Raw genomic sequence first — 19,817 nt, 5'->3', positions numbered from 1 at the left:
AAATGTTTCCTTAGGTTACCTTTTTAGTTTTAAGAATTCACACCAGATGGATCTTCTCCACAAAAGTAAAATCTAAAACTTTCTGAATTCTACCATTATTTTAACATCATAAAAGGCATGCATAAAAATACACACTCCCCATCTTAAAAGTATATTCAAATATTTTATATGGTGCTTGTTCCATTTTAAATCCAACAAAAGAAGACCATATTAAAAGCACAAAAATTAAATTTTAGATCTTTGTTTCTAAAGCAATATATTCTAAAGCACTATTTTTCAAATTCAGTTTCCAAGAAGCTCAGCTGCAAGTTAGTATGAATAGTTTTAAACAATAAATATGCCATATTCAAAATAAGTTTAAGACATGCTATGTATATTACATACCCCCTTAAACAAACACATTTAATACATTAACACATTTCAGCTCTGATAAGTTCTACAGTATAATAAAACTGTTCCCAACTTTGAGCACAGAGCCCTCTCCTCACAGGACCTATTATAACATCAGAGAGAACTGTGTGTCTCAGAACATCAGTTTGGAAAACACTGTTCTGAGGGATATAAAATTATTTTAAAACTTTAAAGCTCCCCAGAAGAAATATTACCTGAATCATAGATGATCCTCTTTTTCTTGTTTGGTTGCTTCTGTTTAGAGTCATCTTCTTTACAAGAACTATTTACCTGTAAACATCACAGTATAATTAGAACACACAAAAGTCTGTATAACTTAGCTGTTTTTTTTTTCTCATTAGACTTGAGCTCAGTAATTCTGTCCCCAAGGAGACATTTTTGCTTGTCATAACTGGGGGGAGGGGTTAATGGCATCTAATGGGTAGATGGTAGACCAGGGATGTTTCTAAACATCCTACAATGCACAAGATAGTCCTCCACAACAAAGAATTATACAGCCCAAAAATGTCATTAATGCCCTACTTAGGCTAAAGAATAAGCCAGATCCACCATCACAAAGAGAAGAGATAACAAACACCTGCATGGATATGAAGAAAAAGGAACTCTTCTGGACTGCTGGTGGGACTATAAAATGGTACAGTCACTATGGAAAAGTACACAGGTTCCTCAAAAATTTTTTTAACTACCATATGACCCAGCAATTCTACTTCTGGAAATATAACCAAAGGAAACAAGAACACTAACTCAAAAAGATATGTGCACCCTTCATGTTCACAGAAGCATTATTTATAATAGCCAAGACATGGAAACAACCTAAGTAACCATCAAAGTAGGAAAGGATAAAGTTGTGATACACTTAAAAGAGGAAATCCTATCATTTGCAACAACATGGATAACCTTGAAGGCATTATGCTAAGTGAAATAAGACAAAGACAAACACTGTATGATCCCACCTATATGTGGACTCTAAAACAAACAAAAAACATACCAAACTCATAGAAAAAGAGATCAGATTTGTGGTTACTAGTGGCAGGGGGTGAGGGGAAGTACAACTGGAGGAAGGTGGTCAAAAGGTATAAACTTCTAGTTATAAGTCCTAGGGATGTAATATACAACATGATGACTATAGTTAACACTGCTATCTGATACGTAGGAAACTTGTTCAGAGGGTAGATCTAAAAGTTCTCATCACAGGAGAAATTTTCCTTTTACTATATCCATATGAAATAATGGATGTTAACTAAACCTATCGTAATCATTACACAAGTGTAAGTCAAACCATCATGCTGTACACCTCAAACTTATATAGCTATATATGTCAATTATTTCTTAATAAAACTGAAAAAAAAAGCCAGACAATAATTCCATCATATGGGAAAAAAGAAATACAGAAAAAGCTGTATTACTAATCAACTCCACTTTCAACACTAATCTACATATATAACAAAGTGTAAAAGGATGTCAGATATTACAAGGCAAAGGCTTACTAAAAATGAAAGAAACAAATAAAAGTTAAGGAGTTGTGGGCCCACCACTGCCCAATGCATGTTAGAAAACTAAATATAACTGAGGCAAAAGGTATTATATTTTGTAGTTATACATTTCTAACATATTTAAATTTTCCCAACAAGCATCAAGAAAGCAGTAAAAACAAAACAAAACAAAAACCTATAACCAATTATAAAATAGAAATGGGGTGGTTGGCTGGCTCAGTCGGTTAGAGCATATGACTCTTGATCTCAGGGTTGTGAGTTCAAGCCCCATACTGGGTGTAGAGATTACTTAAAAATAAAATCTTATGAGAAGCTGGGTGGCTCAGTTGGTTAAGCATCCAACTTTTGATTTCAGCTCAGGTCATGATCTCAGGATCGTGAGATCAAGCCCTGCATCAGACTCTGCACTGAGATTCTCTCTCTCTCCTTCTCCCTTTGGCCCCAACCCCACTCGTGTGCATGCTATATAAATTAATTAATTTGGGGGAGTGAATAAATAAAATAAAATCTTTAAAAAAAAGAAATATGCTTCTGTTCATTACACTGAAATTTGAAAAGTATAAGAACAAGCAACTACCTTGTAAGAAAATGAGATAAATGAACTATTATAATTCAAATACACCACCAGACTACAGGGGAGAGTTAGAATCAACTATTATTAACTCCCAGAAAATAGAGAGCCACAGAAGGCAAGTCTCAAATTCTGCAAGTAAACTTAGCCCAAATCTGTGGCTGTCTCCTGAACTACATATGAATGGAACAACTCCCAGTGCCCTGCTAAGGATAAAAGAATTGAACAAAGATTTCATCTGCTGCCCATCAAAGAGGAGACAAGAGTTCAGAGTTTGATTTCAGCTAAATTAACTGCCTGCTAAGCCAAAAGAATTAACACTCTTTGGAGGAATATAACAGAATCCAAATTTCCTATACTATATAATTCACACTATCCAACATAAATCCAAAATAACCAGACACACAAAAAAAAGTAGGAAATGTGACCTGCAATGCTTAATTTCACCTGTTAACTTGCGTGGGCCACAAAGTACCCAGACATTACAACAAACATTATCCTGAGTGTTTCTATGAAGGTGTTTTTCGGTGAATCTAACATTTAAATCAATAGACTGATTAAAGGAGATTCCTCTCCCTAACGTGAGTGAACCTGATCCAATCAGTTGAAGGTCTGAAGAGAACAAAAGGTTAACCCTCTCCCAAATAAGAGAATTCCTCCTTCCTGACTGCCTTCAACCTGGGACATCAACTATTCCTAAGTCTCAAGCCTACTACCCTTGGCCAGCAGGCTTGAGCCTGCAATCACACTACTGGATCTCCTAGTTCATAGGACTTCAGACTCACACTTAAACTATACCGTCAGCTATCCTAAGTCTCCAGCTTGCCCAACTGTAGGTCTAGAGACTTGTCAGCCCTCATAATCACATGCATGAATTCTTTAAAATAAATCTCCTTCTAGATTCTATTTCTCTGGAGAATCCTCATACAGATTTTGTTACCATGAAATGGAGTGGTGCAGTAAAAAATACCTGAAATATGGAAGTGGCTTTGGAACTGGGTTATGATGAAGGCTGGAAAGTTTCTGATGTGTGTGCTTAAAAAAAGCCTAGCACTTCTGGTCCAAGATGGCAATGAACTCACCTCCACAGGACATAACCAAATCATACCTATTTTTAGAGCAATTCCTCCTGAAGAACTGAGAGCTGACTGAACAGCTTCTGCACAACAAAAGAGAGACCACATAGACAACGGCAAGAGAAACAGAGACAGGGTAACGAAAGGAACCCCCACCTGTCACTGTGAACTGCATTAGGGACAGAAACTACTGAGGGACCATAAGCAGATTCATCTTCCCTGGGGCAGAGAAAAAAGGCCGTAGTTTAAAAGAGTAACTAGATTACAAAAAATTCAGCCCTAAAACTCCACCAAATGGTGGGGGAGCTGCTGGAACTCTCTCCAGGTTGGAGGGGCCAAGGTTTACATTCTCCCTCCACCTTGACAGCATGGTCAGGAGCAGGGTCCTAGTGCCCTTGCTGGCCTATCACCTCAATAAGCCCCAGGCCCCATCCCACACCAGCCCTAGACACCCCACCCATGTGATCTCAGCACAACACACCCCACATCTCTGGTCGGCTACCTCCTACAGTGCTAGCTGTCTTGCCAAGGTGACACAGACACAAGCCACCCCAAAACACCACTATGGCTCCAGACAATTTGCCAGGGCACCCCCAATGCAGAGCTCCCCAAGAACACACGTGTTTGGGTTCCAGATGACTCACCAGGGTACTTTGTGCAGTGCCTGGGGACCACCCAGCCCATTCCTGCTTTGGATCCAGAAAACTCACAGGGCACCCCTGTACAGAGCAACCCAGCATACCTCAACCTGCACCTACTTCAGCTTCAGAGGTCCTGCCAGGGCACCCTCTACGCAGAGAGCCCTAGGACCACCCCAGCCCACACCCACTTCAGCTCAGGCCATCCCACCAGGGCACCCCAGCACACAGTGCCCCAGGACCACCAGCTACAACTTCAGCCAGCCAGCCAAAGTAACCAAGCACATGCAGCTACACAGGGGATGACCATACACAAGATCATTCCTTCAAGTTTAGGAGAAATATCTGTTCCACCTAATTCATAGAAACAAACACAGGAAGTCAAGCAAAATGAGAAGACAGAGAAATATGCTTCAAATGAAAGAACAAGACAAAGCCTCAGAAAAAGAACTAAATGCAAGAGAGATAACCAAGCTATCTGCTAAACATTTCAAACTTAAAAAAAAAAATTAATGATCATAGAATAGAGATGCTCACCAACTGGAGAGAAGAGTGGATGAAGTCAGTGAGAACTTCAACAAAGAGAGAGAAAATATTAAAAAGGACAGGTGTTGAAGAATACAATAAATGAAATGAAAAATACACTAGAGGTAATCAACAGCATATTAGAGAATGCAGAAGAACAGATCAGCAATCTGGAAGACAGACAAATGGTAAGCACCCAAGCCATACAGCAAAAACGAAAAAGAATTTTTTTTAAAAAATGAGAACAGGTTAAGGATCTCTTCGAAAACATCAAGCAAACAAACATTTGCATTACAGGGGTCTCAGAAGAAGCTGAGCGAGAGAGAGAGAGAGACAAAGGGGCAGAAAACTTATTTGAAGAAATAATAGCTGAAAACTTCCTTCACCTGGAGAAGGAAACAGATATCCAGATTCAGGAAGCCCAAAAAGTTCCAAACAAAATGAACCCAAGGAATTCCACAACACATAATAAGAAAATGTCAAAGATTAAAGATAAAGAATTTTAAAAGCAGTAAGAAAGAAGCAAATAATTACCTACAAGGGAAACCCAATAAGGCGATCATCTGATTTTTCAGCAGAAACTATTACGTACACCAGAAGGGAGAAGCATTACATATATATTCAAAGTGCTAAAAGGAAAAAACCTACAACCAAGAATACTCTACCCAGCAAGGTTATCATTTAGAATTGAAGGAAAGATAAAGAGCTTTCCAAATAAACAAAAAGTAAAAGATTTCACCACCAGTAAACTGGCCTTTACAAGAAATGTTAAAGGGCTTCTTTAAGTGGATAAAAAAGACTAATTAGAAGAGAATTATGAAAATAAAAAAATTTCATTAAGCAAGCACAGTAAAGGTAGTAGAGCAATCACTTATAAAGCTAGTATAGTATAAAGGTCAAACAACAAAAGTAATAAAATCAACTATATTTTAAAAAGTTAGTTAAGGGGACTCCCATAATAAAAAGATGTAAAATCTAATAACATATATAGAAAAAGTGGACAGAGAGTAGTAAAAATGAAGTTCTTTTAGAATGTGTTTGATCTTAAGTGATCATCAATTTAATATAAACTACCATATACTTGGATGTTATATAGGAACCTAATAACCACAAGCCAAAACCTGTAACAGATACACAAAAAAATAAAGACAAGCACAACACTGAAGAAAGTTATCAATGACAAGGAAAGAGAGCAAGAGAAGCAAGGAACAGAGAAGAACTACAAAAATAATCAGAAATCATTTAAGAAAATGGCAATAAGTACATACCTATCAATAATTACTCTAAATGTACTCTTACTCTCAGGAAACAAACTGAGGGTTGCTGGAGTGGAGGAGGGTGGGAGGGATGGGGTGGCTGGGTGATGGACATTGGAGAGGGTATGTACTATGGTAAGTGCTGTGAACTGTGTAAGACTCATGAATCACAGACGTGTACCCCTGAAACAAATAATACATTATGTTAATAAAAATTTTAAAAAATAATTAAACATAAATGGTCTAAATGTTCCAATCAAAAGATAGGGGGTTAAAAAAGAAAAAAAAAAAAGACAGGGGTGATAGAGTGGATGGAAAAAAACAAGACCCATCTATATGCTACCTACAACAGACTCACGTCAGACCTAAAAACACAGACAAACTGAAAGTGAAGAGATGGAAACTAAAAAAACATATCCAGGGTAGCAATATTTTTATCAGACAAAACAGACTTTAAAACAAAGACTGTAACAAGAAACAAAAAATGGCATTACAAGGGCGCCTGGGTGGCTCAGTCATTAAGCATCTGCCTTCGGCTCAGATCATGATCCCAGGTCCTGGGATCGAGCCCCACATCAGGCTCCCTGCTCCACGGGGAAGCCTGCTTCTCCCTCTCCCACTCCCCGATTGTGTTCCCTCTCTCGCCGTGTCTCTCTGTCAAATAAATAAAATTAAAAAAAAAAAAAAATGGCATTATATAACGATAAAGAGATTGATCCAACAAGAGGATGTAAGAATTGTAAATATCTATGCATCAAACATAGAAGCACCTAAATACATAACACAAAGATTAAGAGATGTAAAGGAAGAAATTGACAGTAATTCAACAATAGTAGGGAATTCTAACACCCCTTTACATCAGTGGATAGATCAGCCAAACAGAAAATCAATAAGGAAGCAATAAGACCAGATGGACTTAACAGATATATACAGAACATTCCATCCAAAAACAACCAAATACATATTCTTTCCAAGTGCACATGGAACATTCTCCAAGATAAATAACATGTTAAGCCCCAAAATAAGTCTCAATAAATTTAAGAAAACTAAACTCATATCAAGCATCTTTTCCAACCATAATGGTATGAAACTAGGAATCAATTACAAGAAAAAAACTGGGAAAAAACCCACAAAGACGTGGAGTTTAAACAACATGCTACTAAACAACTGATGTGTCAATGACGAAATCAAAGAAGAAATTAAAAAATAAATGTACTAGTACTGAAAGTCCTAGCCACAGCAACCAGACAAGAAAAAGAAATAAAAGGCGTCCAAACTGGTAAAGAAATAAATCGTCACTATTTGCCAATGACATACTATTCATAGAAAACCCTAAAAACTCCACCAAAAAAACGTAAGAATAAATTAATTTAGTAAAGTCACAGGATAGAAAATATACAGAAATCTGTGTCTCTATATACTAATCACGACATATCAGAAATAGAAATTAAGGAAACAATTCTATTTATAATAGCACCAAAAAGAATAAAATACTTAGAAACAGATTTAATCAAGAAGATGAAAGATCTGTACTCTGAAGACTATAAAATATTGATGAACGAAACTGAAGATGTCACAAATGAAGATATTCCAGGCTTATGGATTGGAAGAATATTATTAAAACATCCATTCTACCCAAAGTAATCTACAGATTCAATGCAATCCCTATCAAAACGACAACATCAATTTTCACAGAACTACAACAAAAGTGCTCGCTTCGGCAGCACATATACAGAACTAGAACAAAAAATACTAAAATTTGTATGGAACCATAAAAGATCCCAAATAGTCAAAGCAATCTTGAAAAAGAAGAACAAAACTGGAGGTACCACAATCCCACATTTCAACATATATTACAAAGCTGCAATAATCAAAACAGTCCGGTACTGGCTCAAAATAGATGCCTAGATCAATGGAACAGAACAGAGAGCCTAGAAATAAACCCACACTTATATACTGAATTAATCTACAACAAAGGAGGCAAAAATATACAATGGGAAAAAGATAGTCTCTTCAACAAACGGTGCTGGGAAAATGGATAGCTACATGCAAAAGAATGAAACTGGACCCTTTCTTACACCATAAACAAAATAAACTCAAAATGGATTAAAGACCTAAATGTTAGACCTGAAACCATAAACCTCCTAAAGGAAAACAAAGGCAGTAATCTCTCTGGTATCAACCTTTTAGCAACCTTTTTTCTAGATGCCTCCTTCAGCAAGGGAAACAAAAGCAAAAATAAAACTACTGAGACTACATCAAAAAGCTTTTGCACAGCAAAGGAAACCATCAATAAAATGAAGAGGCAACATACTGAATGGAAGAAGATATTTGCAAACAATATATCCAATAAGGGGTTAATATCCAAAGTATATAAAGAACTTCTACAACTCAACACCAAAAAACCCAAATAATGTGATTAAGAAAATGGGCAGAGAACCCAAAAAGACCTTCAGATGGCCAACAAACACATGAAAAGATGCTCAACATCACTCATCATTAGGGCAAATCAAAACCACAATGAGATATCACAGTAAACCTGTCAGAATGTCTGGAATCAAAAAGACAAGAAACAAGTGTTGGTGAGTATGCGGAGGAAAAAAAAAAACACTCATGCAATGTTGGTAAGAATGCAAGCTGGTGTAGCCACTGTGGAAAACAGTATGGAGGCTCCTCAAAACATTAAAAATAGAAATGCATACAATCTGATAATTCCACTACTGAGTATCTACCCAAAGAAAGCAAAAACACTAATTCAAAAAGAAATATACACCCCTACATTTACTGCATTTACAATAGCCAAGATATGAAAGCAACTTAAATAAATGTCCATCAATAAAGATGTGAGATATACACATAAACATACATACACACACACACACAAATATTACTCAGCCATAAAAAAGAATGAGATCTTGCCATCTGTGACAACTAGACAGTATTACACTAAGTGAAGTCAGTCAGACAACAAAAGACAAATACTGTGTAATTTCACTTATAAGTGGAATTTAAAAAACAAAATGAACAAACAAAACAGAAACTGACCTATAAATACAGAAAACTAACTGGTGGTTGCCAGAGGCTGGGGGCATGGGCAAATAGGGGAGAGGGGAGTGACAGGTATAGGCTTCCAGTTATGAACTGAATCAAGCATGGGGATGAAAGGTATAGCACATAAGGAACACAGTCTGTGATACTGTAACAGTGTTGTATAGTTATGGATGATAGCTGTACTTGTGAGCATAGCATAGCACAGAGTTGTTGAATCATGATGCTGTACACCGGAAACTCATGTAACATTCAGTATCAACTGTACTTCAATAAACAAAATAAATACATAAAAAGAAAAATTCTGTAAAATGTGGATGTAGGCTCCTGTGAAGGGACTGTTCGTAGTAATATGGACATTAAATGCAACTCCAATAAGGTCTCAGGGAGAAAAGATAAGAGCTATAGTGAAAGCTTCTATCATCTTAGAGAATATATGTATCATAAATAGAATGTTGGTAAAATATGAACATGAAAGACCATTCTGGTAAGGATTCAGACAGAAATAAGGAACAGATTGTTGGAAATCGGAGAAAGAGGCAATGCTTGTTATAAAATGGCAAAGAACTTGGCTAAATTGTGTTTTAGTGCTTCGTGAAAGATAGAACTTATGAACAATGAAACTGAATATTTAGCTGAGGAGATTTCTAAGTAAAATGTTGGAAGGTAAAACCTGGGTCCTCTACAGTAAAATCCAAGAGGAGAGAAATGAACTGAATTGTTAAGCAAAAACGAACCAAGACTTAAAAGATTTGGAAAATACTCAACTTGTCTATATTGCAAAAAATGAGAATGCGTGTTCTAAAAAGAACACCAAAAGTGTGGCTGGACTATCACTCAATAAAGAGATGATGGGATTACACAAGCAAAAACACTGCTAGTTTGAAATGAAAGAGACAAAATGAAGGAAGGCTGGTAGAATCAACTGCAAACCTGCACTATTCTCCAAAAGGGAGATGAAGGTGATTCACAGATCATCAGGGCTGTCTTATTTCTTGTTTCAAAGATCAGCCTCTATCCAGAAGCCTTGGGAGTGGGACCACCCTGCAGAGCTGTGGGATGGTACCACTGCTCTAGTGGACCCAGAAGGCAGGGCATCCAGCTAAAGAAGATTTTCTCAAGCTTTAAGATCTAAGAGAATTTGCCTTGCTAGGTTTTGGACTTCTTTGGGACCCATCATCCCTTTCTTCCTTGTGATTTCTCCCTTTTGAAATGAAAATGTCTATTCTATGCCTGTCCCACCACTATATTTTAGAAACACATACTTGTCCGGTTTTACAGGTTCACAGATGAAGAGAAATTTTGCCTTAGGATGAATCATACCTTGAGTCTCACCCATATCTGATTTAAATGATATCTAGATAAGACTTTGGACTTTAGAGTTGATATTGCAATCAGTTCAGATTTTTGGGGGCTGTTAAGATGGAATGAACATATTTTGCATATGAGAAGGACATGAATTTGGGGGGCCATTGGCAAAATGCTTGGACTGAATGCTTGTATCCCTCAAAATTCATATGCTGAGCCCCTTCACCCCCATTGCGGCTGTATCCGGAGATGGAGTCTCTAGGAAGTAATTAAGGTTAAATGAGGTCATAAGGATGGGACTCTGAACTGATAAGCTTAATATCCTTAGAAGAGATACCAGAGAGCTCACTCACACACATGTGTCTACACACTCACTAGCTCTCTCTCTCCCCATGTGCTCACACCAGGAAAAGGTTATGTGAGGACCCAGAAGAAGGTAGCCATATATGATCCAGAAAGAGCTCTAGCCAGGAACTGAATTGGCTGGAACCTTAATCATAGACTTTTAGTCTCTAGAACTGTAAGAAAATAAATTCCTGTTGTTTAAACAATCCAGTGTATGGTATTTTGTCACAGGAGCCCGAACTAATATTTAAGCCACAGACTCAAGAGAAAAGGCATTTAACTGAGACCAATCTTAATATGTTAGTATTAGCAGACAAAAGTTTAAAGTAGCTATCATAACTACATTCAAGAACATAAAGAAGAGAAATAAAAAGTATGAAAAGGAAACAAGTGGAAATTCTAGAATTGAAAAAAATACAATATTCACAATAAAGTATTCACTAAATAGGTGTAACAGCAAACTGGAGAGGAAGAAATATCAGTGAACCTGAAGACAGTAATAGAGAAATTATACAATCCTAAGAGAAAAAAAAAGGATAAAAATGAAGAAGCCTCAATGAGCTATGAGACAATATCAAGATTCTAATATGTGTATAGCTGGAATCCCAGAAGAGGAGAAAGAGAATGAGGCAGAAATATATTTGAAGAAAAAATGGCAGAGTTCCCAAATTTGGTGAGATTTATAAATTTATAGATTCAAGAAGCTCAGAAACCATAAACAGGATACACACAAGAAAACCACACCCAGGCATACCACAGTCAAAGCTAATAACCAAAGATAAAATCCTAAAGTCAGCATAAGAAAAATAATACATAATGTACAAAAGAAAACAATACAAACAACTGCTAATATCTCTCCAGAAAAAAAGAGACCAAAAGACAATGAAACATCTTCAAAGTGCCGAAACAAAAATCTGTCAATCCAAAATTCTATAACCAGCAAAAGTATCCTCCAAGAATGAAGACAAAATATATTATTAAATAAACAAAAACTTAATAGAATTTGTTACCAAAAGACCTATACTACAAGAAATGATAAAGAATGGGGGGCCTGGGTGGCTCAGTCATTAAGCATCTGCCTTCAGCTCATGATCCCAGGATCCTGGGATCGAGCCCTACATCGGGCTCCCTGCTCTATGGGAAGCCTGCTTCTCCCTCTCCCACTTCCCCTGCTTATGTTCCCTCTCTCACTGTGTCTCTATCTGTCAAATAAATAAAATCTTTAAAAAAAATGATGAAGAAAACTCTTCAGGTTTAAAAACAATGATATGACATAGAAATTCAGAAATTCTTATCTTCACTAAGAAATGAAAAGCACCAGAAATGGCAAATATGTGGGTAAACATAAAAGACCATTTTTTCCTTTTAATTTCTTTAAAATATGTGTCTGTTTAGAGCAAAAATTATTACACTGAATGTGGAGTATTAACAAATGTAAATATAATATATATGACAAGTAAAACATAAAAGATGAAGTGGTGATAGACCTGTAGATTTGCAAAATTCTTACATTTTACACAAAGTGGAATAATATTAACTCAGACACCCTATTGTAGCCATCGCCTGCTTCCTACAATGACATTGTACCTTAAATTCTGAGGCCCAAGGAAGACAGAGAAAAGAATAAAGCTTTCCTCCAAAGCCTTCCTTCACCGGAAGCCCAACACCTTTCACCTGGGGCTCAGGTCTCTAAGAACAAACTTTGATCACAAAATGCAAAGTTTTAACAACTAAAAAGGCTTCCATCTCTACTTCAGAAAAACAAGCAACGAATGCAGTGAGCTACACTAATTAGAAATACACTTATCTTCTTCCTCTGCAAAAGGGGTTGGAATCTGTATTTACCTCAGGCTCCCAACATATCAAGTCTAGGAACTGAATTTAACTTTTTACACGATTCAGTATTGCATCTAGAAAACTGACCTTGATTTCCTTTATTCCTTTCTTTGCTTTTAAAGTTTCTTCAGCGGACTTTGTTTTCTCATTCTTCTTTACTGTTTCACTTACAGGTTTCTTTCCACTTGGTATAACCCCAAAGAATTTCCGAATATCCTAAAAGCAAAAAAACGACATGCGTAAACAAACATTAACTGCACAAAATTTGAATTTCAACTACAAAAAGGGACAGCTTTACACACACACTGGTTTACCTTCAATAATTTCTTCATAATCAGATAGTTCCATGTGTGCAACAGCATTCATTTCACATGCAAAAATTAACTGATAAAATTACCTAAGTTAAAAATAATTTGCCCAAGGAAAAATAATATTAATTCTCAGAATTTGGCCAAAAACAGGACAGAAATAAGCAAGTGAAATTTTTCTTAACAACAGCACAATTACTAAAGAGGCAAGTAACAAGTATTTATTGTTCATACATGCATATGCTCATCCCACCACTCCAGGCAGAGTGAGGGAGAAGACAAATGTTGAAGAGTATAATCCTTGACCATGGGATTCATACTCCAATTTGAGAGAAAGATAACTCTCACAACCCTGATCATTTAAGACCTTAATAACTAAAAACCTTAGAAATTACTTTTCTTTATAGGATTTTTCCAAATTCTCAAAAAATATTTTGATGCTTATTACAATAATCTCTTTAATTGCTCTATCCCCTTGTTATGCTGCTGAATTAAAATTCAATCATAATGAAACATTTACAATCTAATTTACAATTTAAATCACTTACTTTTACCTTTTGCATACATATCCTTCCCTACTTTTGATTTTAGCTTTGAAGAAAGTATGGTGTAGAGAATGGGAATAGACCTTAGAATCAGAAAGCCTCAGTCTGAATCTCTGCTGTAGTTATTTTTATGTGTGACCTTGGGCAGGTTACTTTAATCTGTTTTCCCATCAGTAAAGTGGAACTAATACTACCTATGCTTTATGAGAATTACTTAATTTGGGCTCAGTAAAAAGCTTCCCTTCCCCTCATTTATGAACTATTATCCCTTCATATCACTGACACATGTCTATTTTCAATTATCTCTGCTCCCAGGCAAGGATATAAGGAACACAGAATAATGAAACCTGAATAAGGATCTGAATTCCTAAGAATGGGGTTCAAGAACCAGGTGTTCTGCTCTTCCTACCCTTAATGGTTATAGTCTTGAGTTTTCAATCCTTTTTACCTGTTCCAACCTATCTATTTTAGGGAGGAAAATGCCTGTTAAAAGCACTTTGTGAAGTATAGGAAAGTTAACAATTATTTCCTAGATCCTGGCGGTAAATGTCATACTCTTAAAATGTCAAAAATCCCAAATAAGTGTTATCCACACGCATGCATGTGTGCACAAACACCCACACACACACACAAATAGCTTTGTGTCTAAGCAAATAAACAAAGCAGATAAATGAGGTACACAGACACCTTAAGTTTTCTTTTAATAAGATTATAGACTTTCCTGGTTTTATGTAATCTTTTGTAAATGTCTTAATATACAAAAGTCATAAACCCATCCTAATAAAATCTAAGTCTAAAAATACTGTTTATGAAGCAGATACCTCAGCTTTGAAACTAAGACATCTGTGTCAGGTGCTAAAGAAAGCCACAGTCGTCCGTATAAATTGCAAAAAATTGGGTTTGAGGTTTACAACCACTTACTTTATTGCTTCTGGAGGAAATGAAAGTTTCACATCGGAGTTTCACTTTTAAAATTACCAAATGATTCTTCATTCAAATAGTGATGACTGTTTGCACACGCACACTGCACAGCATGGCATGGCACGTGCGCCATGGAAATACCAAAACTGAGTATTAACAATCAGGTTAAAGTCAGTGCTGGTTTTCAATCTGTATTAGGACAACAAATGCTTAAAACCACACAGAGAAAGAAAACAAAACATAATTCAGGAAATGGAATTGTTGGTTATATTGAGGCTCTCTGATTTTTGTCTGTTCCATATTGCCACTCCTCAGCATTGTTACCCTTTCCTTCCCAAGTAATTCCTTCTATTCACATCCCCTTTCTCTTCCTTTATTTTTTTTAAAGATTTATTTATTTGAGAGAGAGACTAGGAGGTGGGGGGTGGGGTGCAGACACCACGCTGAGCGCAGAGCCCCATGTAGTGCTCAATCTCACAACCCTGAGATCACGACCTGAACCAAACCAAGAGTCAGAAACTTAACCGCTTAACTGACTGCGCCACCCAGGCACCCCTCCTTTCCTTTAGGCTACCCTACTCTCACTTACCACACTCTTATACTGACGGCAGCAGAACAGTTAAAGAAATTACAGTGTGATCTAACTCAATATACACTGAAAATCTAAACCTTTGGAAAAGAATTTTCATCAGAATGAAAGCCAGTCTATTCTACCTTTTTAGAATTATCTCTAATATGAGCAGCCATCATGTATATAAATATCTGAAGGTCACTAATTTGGCCTCAATTTAGAGAGTGGACTTCACCTTACTCCTTAACATTCCCTGTCTATTATTCCCAGTTTTCAAAGATTTCATGAAATGATGTACAGGTCCAGTGGCTAATCATACTCCCAAACAATGGATCTAAAAACCACTTTTCCCTGCACAGAAAAATTCTTGCTGAGTATACGAATGGAAAAAGGAACAGATTTTTAAACTTACTTTTATAATCTCGGCAAAGGGAAAGCCTAAGAGCATTAAGGCTAGAAACCATCCATAAAAAAAATTTGACTACATAAAAATAAAAGATGCCATAAGCAAAAGTTAAAATACAAACAACTAACTTGAAAATATCTACAACATATGTTATATATAAAAGGGTTCCTACAAATCAATAAAAGATAGCTGAGTAGAAAAATGGAAAACTACTAAAGCAAATTTTTCTTTCTAAAGATTTTATTTATTTATTTATTTGACAGAGAGAGACACAGCGAGAGAGGGAACACAAGCACAGGGAGCGGGAGAGGGAGAAGCAGGCTTCCCGCGGAGCAAGGAGCCCGATGCGGGGCTCGATCCCAGGACCCCAGGATCACAACCTGAGCCGAAGGCAGACACTTAATGACTGAGCAACCCAGGCGCCCCAAATTATTTTATTTTTTAAAAGATTTTATTTATTTGAGAGAGAGAGCACACAAGCAGGCGTAGCAGCAGACAAAGAGGGAGAAGCAGGCACCCCGCTGATCAGGGAGCCCAATGCAGATGCAGAACTCGATCCCAAGACCCCAAGATCATGATCTGAGCCAAAGGCAGACACTTAACTGACTGAGCCACCGAGGTGTCCAAGCAAATTATTTTAAAAATGCAAATAACCAACAAACAATAAGAGATGTTCAACTTCACAAATAATAAACAGATAAACTGAGCGCCTGGGTGGCTCAGTCAGTTAAATGGCTGCCTTCGGCTCAGATCATGATCCCGGGGTCCTGGGAAAGGGGCCCCACATCACACTCTACTCAGCGGCAAGTCTGCTTCTCCCTCTGTGATCTCTCTCGCTTTTGCTCTCTTTCAGATAAATAAATAAATAAAATCTTTAAAAATAAACAAACAGATAAGCTAAAACTGGATTATTTTTCTCTAAATGTTAAAAGACTGATAATGCCCAGATTTGTCAAAGATATGGGGAAACAGATGCTCACACGCTACACTGCCATAAAAGCAAAAACTGGCATATTGGAAGATAAAAACTGTTCTGAAGGACAATCAGCAATACTTATCAAAATTTTACATGTGCATACCCTTTATCCAGGAATTCCATCTCTAAAAAAAATGATAAAAGAAAGTAACATTATTTTTATTTGGGAAAACCAAAAAAAAAGTAGTAATTAATTCTTTTTTTTTAAGGTTTTATTTATTTATTTGAGGGAGAGAATGAGATAGAGAGAGAGCATGAGAGGGGAGAGGGTCAGAGGGAGAAGCAGACTCCCTGCTGAGCAGGGAGCCCGATGCGGGACTCGATCCCGGGACTCCAGGATCATGACCCGAGCCAAAGGCAGTCGCTTAACCAACTGAGCCACCCAGGCGCCCTTATTTTCTTATTCAACAGTCATTAGTTGAACAAAAAGATAAGTTCAAATAAGGCAAAAATTTAGGCAAAAATCACATCAAAGTTAAAACAAATTTTAGCACATAGCTAATAATAACAAGTAAGTTTTTCATGCTTTTACTTACAGCTACTGGACACAGATTTATCTCTTTTGATGACTCTATGAGGTATGTAAGGCAAATCGAATATCTCCATTTTACAGATGAATAAGTAGAATTAAGTCAAACAGGCTTTTCGTCAGTTTTGCCATTTACTACTGGTCACTTTGGATGAATTACTTCTCTGCCCCTCAGATTCCTCAAGATTCCACTTGCCTCATAAAATTCCTGTGAGGATTAAGATGGTACACCAAAAACCTCCACAATGGAACCTGGTCCTCTGACTCCAAATCTCTTTCACAGTTTTCCGCTTGACCATGACTGTCCCTTCATATAGTTTCCCTGTAATTCTAAGGATCTATGCAATAGTAGCCATACCCCACAATTAGCAGTATGGCCTTTCCCTTCTCATTCCTGATACATTTGTATGCTTACAGGCAGGCACTGTGCCAGGGACTTAGAACACAAACAGGAAAATACCCTCATGAAGCTACCTGAGAGACAAATTAGTATATAAAGAATTCGATACAAAACAGTGCTAAGAAAAAGCTTATCACTAAACTAAAAGAGCACCAGGAGCACCTAACACAGAGAGCCCTCCGGGGCAGCTGCCTAAAAGAAGCAACATCTGAACTGAGTCCTAAAATGATTAGTAGGAGATATATTTTTTTTTAAGTAACCTCTACCTCCAACACGGGGCTCCAGCTCGTGACCCCAAGACCGAGCTGCAAGTTCCACCATCTGAGCCAGCCAGGCACCCCAGTATGAGATACTTTCAACAGTCCTATAAATCTGAGCTTGAAGGCACTGCTAAGTTCCATACAGCAGGCTTGTTTATCTCACCACTCTATGTCAAGTACAGGGCCAACACCAGAGATAAGTAGATGCTTAATTAATATTGGTTGAACGCATGGGGCACCTGGCTGGCTCAGTCAGTGAAGCATGCAGCTCTTGCTCTTGGGGTTATAAGTTTGAGCCCCGTGTTCGTTGTGGAGATTACTTAAAAATAAAACCTTAAAAAAAAAAAAATCAGTTGAACACATAAGTAGTTATTTCTAAGGTCACTGACATTCACACCTGGGCTCCAAAAAAGAGGTTCTTGATTATGTAAAATGAAACTCATGGTAGATTTATTTTTGAAGACTGAGTATTAAAATAATCTTTAGGGCACCTGGGTGGCTCAGTTGGTTAAGCGACTGCCTTCAGCTCAGGTCATGATCCTGGAGTCCCGGGATCGAGTCCCACATCGGGCTCCCTGCTCAGCAGGGAATCTGCTTCTCCCTCTACCCTCTTCCCTCTCATGCTCTCTGTCTCTCATTCCCTCTCTCTCAAATAAATAAAAAATCTTTAAAAAAATAAAAATAAATAAATAAATTAAATAATCTTTAATTGAAATTAATTTGTTGCTATGACTTTACCTATTGCTTTTCGCTTTAAGAAATTTTAAGTGGAGGGGCACCTGGGTGGCTCCGTTGGTTGGGCCTCTGCCTTCAGCTCAGCTCACGATCCCAGGATCCTGGGATCAAGTCCTGCATCGGGCTCCCTGCTCAGCCAGGAGTCTGCTTCTCCCTCTGTCTCTGCAGCTGCCCCCTGCTCATGCACACACATGCTCTCGCTCTCTCTCAAAAAATAGAATCTTTAAGAAAAAAATTTTAAGTGGATATTAAAGTAACACTTATCGTATATTATTTCTGAAGTAAATTATTAAAGTTGACCTTCATAAAGAAGATGTGGTCCATATACACAATGGAATATTACTCAGCCATCAGAAAGGATGAATACCCAACTGTAATGGGACTGGAGGAGATTATGCTAAGTGAAATAAGTCAAGCAGAGAAAGTCAATTATCATATGGTTTCACTTATTTGTGGAACATAAGGAACAGCAGGGAGGACATTAGGAGAAGGAAGGGAAAAATGGGGGGGGAATTGGAGGGAGAGATGAACCATGAGAGACTATGGACTCTGAGAGACGAACAGGGTTTTAGAGGGGAGGGGGGAGGGGGGATGGGTTAGCCCAGTGATGGGTATTAAGGAGGACACGTACTGCATGGAGCACTAGGTGTTATACGAAAACAATGGATCGTGGATCACCACATCAAAAACTAATGATGTATTGTATGGTGACATAATAAAATTTTTAAAAATAAATAAATAAATAAAGTTGACCTTCCAGGGGCATCTGGCTGGCTCAGTCGGTGAAGCATGGGATTCTTGATCTCGGGGTTGCGAGTGCAAGCCCCACACTGGGTGTAGAGATTACTTAAAAAATAAAAACTTAAAAAAAAAATAAAAATAAAGTTGACTTCTATAATTGACCCTTATAATATGGTACTCTCTTGTCATATAATATTGTGGCTACTAAAAAAAAAGTACTTTCACTTTTGGTGCAATATTTTCTCTTCTTCCAATTTGCTTTTAGCCAAACACATATATCTTTTGGATATCACATATATCTCTATATATAATTGATGTTAATGATACAGCCAAGTCTAGCACAGGACTCAAGAAATTTTCTGAGTAAGATACCAGTGAGTGAAAGTGTGGTCTGAAAAAGTTTTAAATAACAGGGTTCTAACCAGGAAGAATTTTAAGAACCTGCATCAACTTCCTTTCTTCTTTTCTTCATTCATTCATTCTTTCATTCTTTCAACAAATATTCACTGAGAGCCTTCTATGAGCCAAGAACTATTCTTGGTGCTTGGAATAAACGAAACAGACAAAAGTGTCTGTTCTTGTGGACCTTTCATTCTACCTTCTGCTCTGGGTCTTTCCATCTTTAGGGGAAAAAAAGTGTAACATGGGAAATAGCAGACAAAACAAAGTACGGCAAGGGAATAGAAATGGAGAATATATGATTAGGGGAAATATCTGGCTCTCCCACTTGCTCTGGAATCAACTCAGTCTACCTGAGAAATTGCTCCCAAGACAGTGAAAAAAACCCATTTCCATTCTTAGTTGTGTTGAGGAAGATGTGTAAAATTCTGAAGCCATAGTATGTGTATGAGCCTTAGATTACTCTTTCAATAAAATACTGTATCACAAAACATTTTCAAATATACCTGACCCAAAAAT

General features: G+C 37.3%; 1 protein-coding gene across 1 annotated transcript in view; it reads right to left on the bottom strand.

The window, feature by feature from the left end:
- RFC1 (replication factor C subunit 1) overlaps positions 1-19,817 on the bottom strand; it is a 90,257-nt gene that overhangs the window by 53,189 nt on the left and 17,251 nt on the right. The window contains exons 4-5 of the mRNA XM_028126604.2: positions 12,595-12,723; positions 606-681 (exon numbers count right to left, since the gene is read on the bottom strand). Coding sequence (XP_027982405.2) covers positions 606-681; positions 12,595-12,723 — 205 coding nt within the window. The remainder of the gene's footprint in view (positions 1-605; positions 682-12,594; positions 12,724-19,817) is intronic.

The sequence above is a fragment of the Eumetopias jubatus genome, unplaced genomic scaffold, assembly GCF_037043125.1.
Source record: "Eumetopias jubatus isolate StellerSeaLion01/CBP00866 unplaced genomic scaffold, mEumJub1_p1.0 scaffold_2, whole genome shotgun sequence".
In the NCBI taxonomy this organism is placed as follows: domain Eukaryota; kingdom Metazoa; phylum Chordata; class Mammalia; order Carnivora; family Otariidae; genus Eumetopias; species Eumetopias jubatus.
This window is presented reverse-complemented; position numbering and strand designations above follow the sequence as displayed.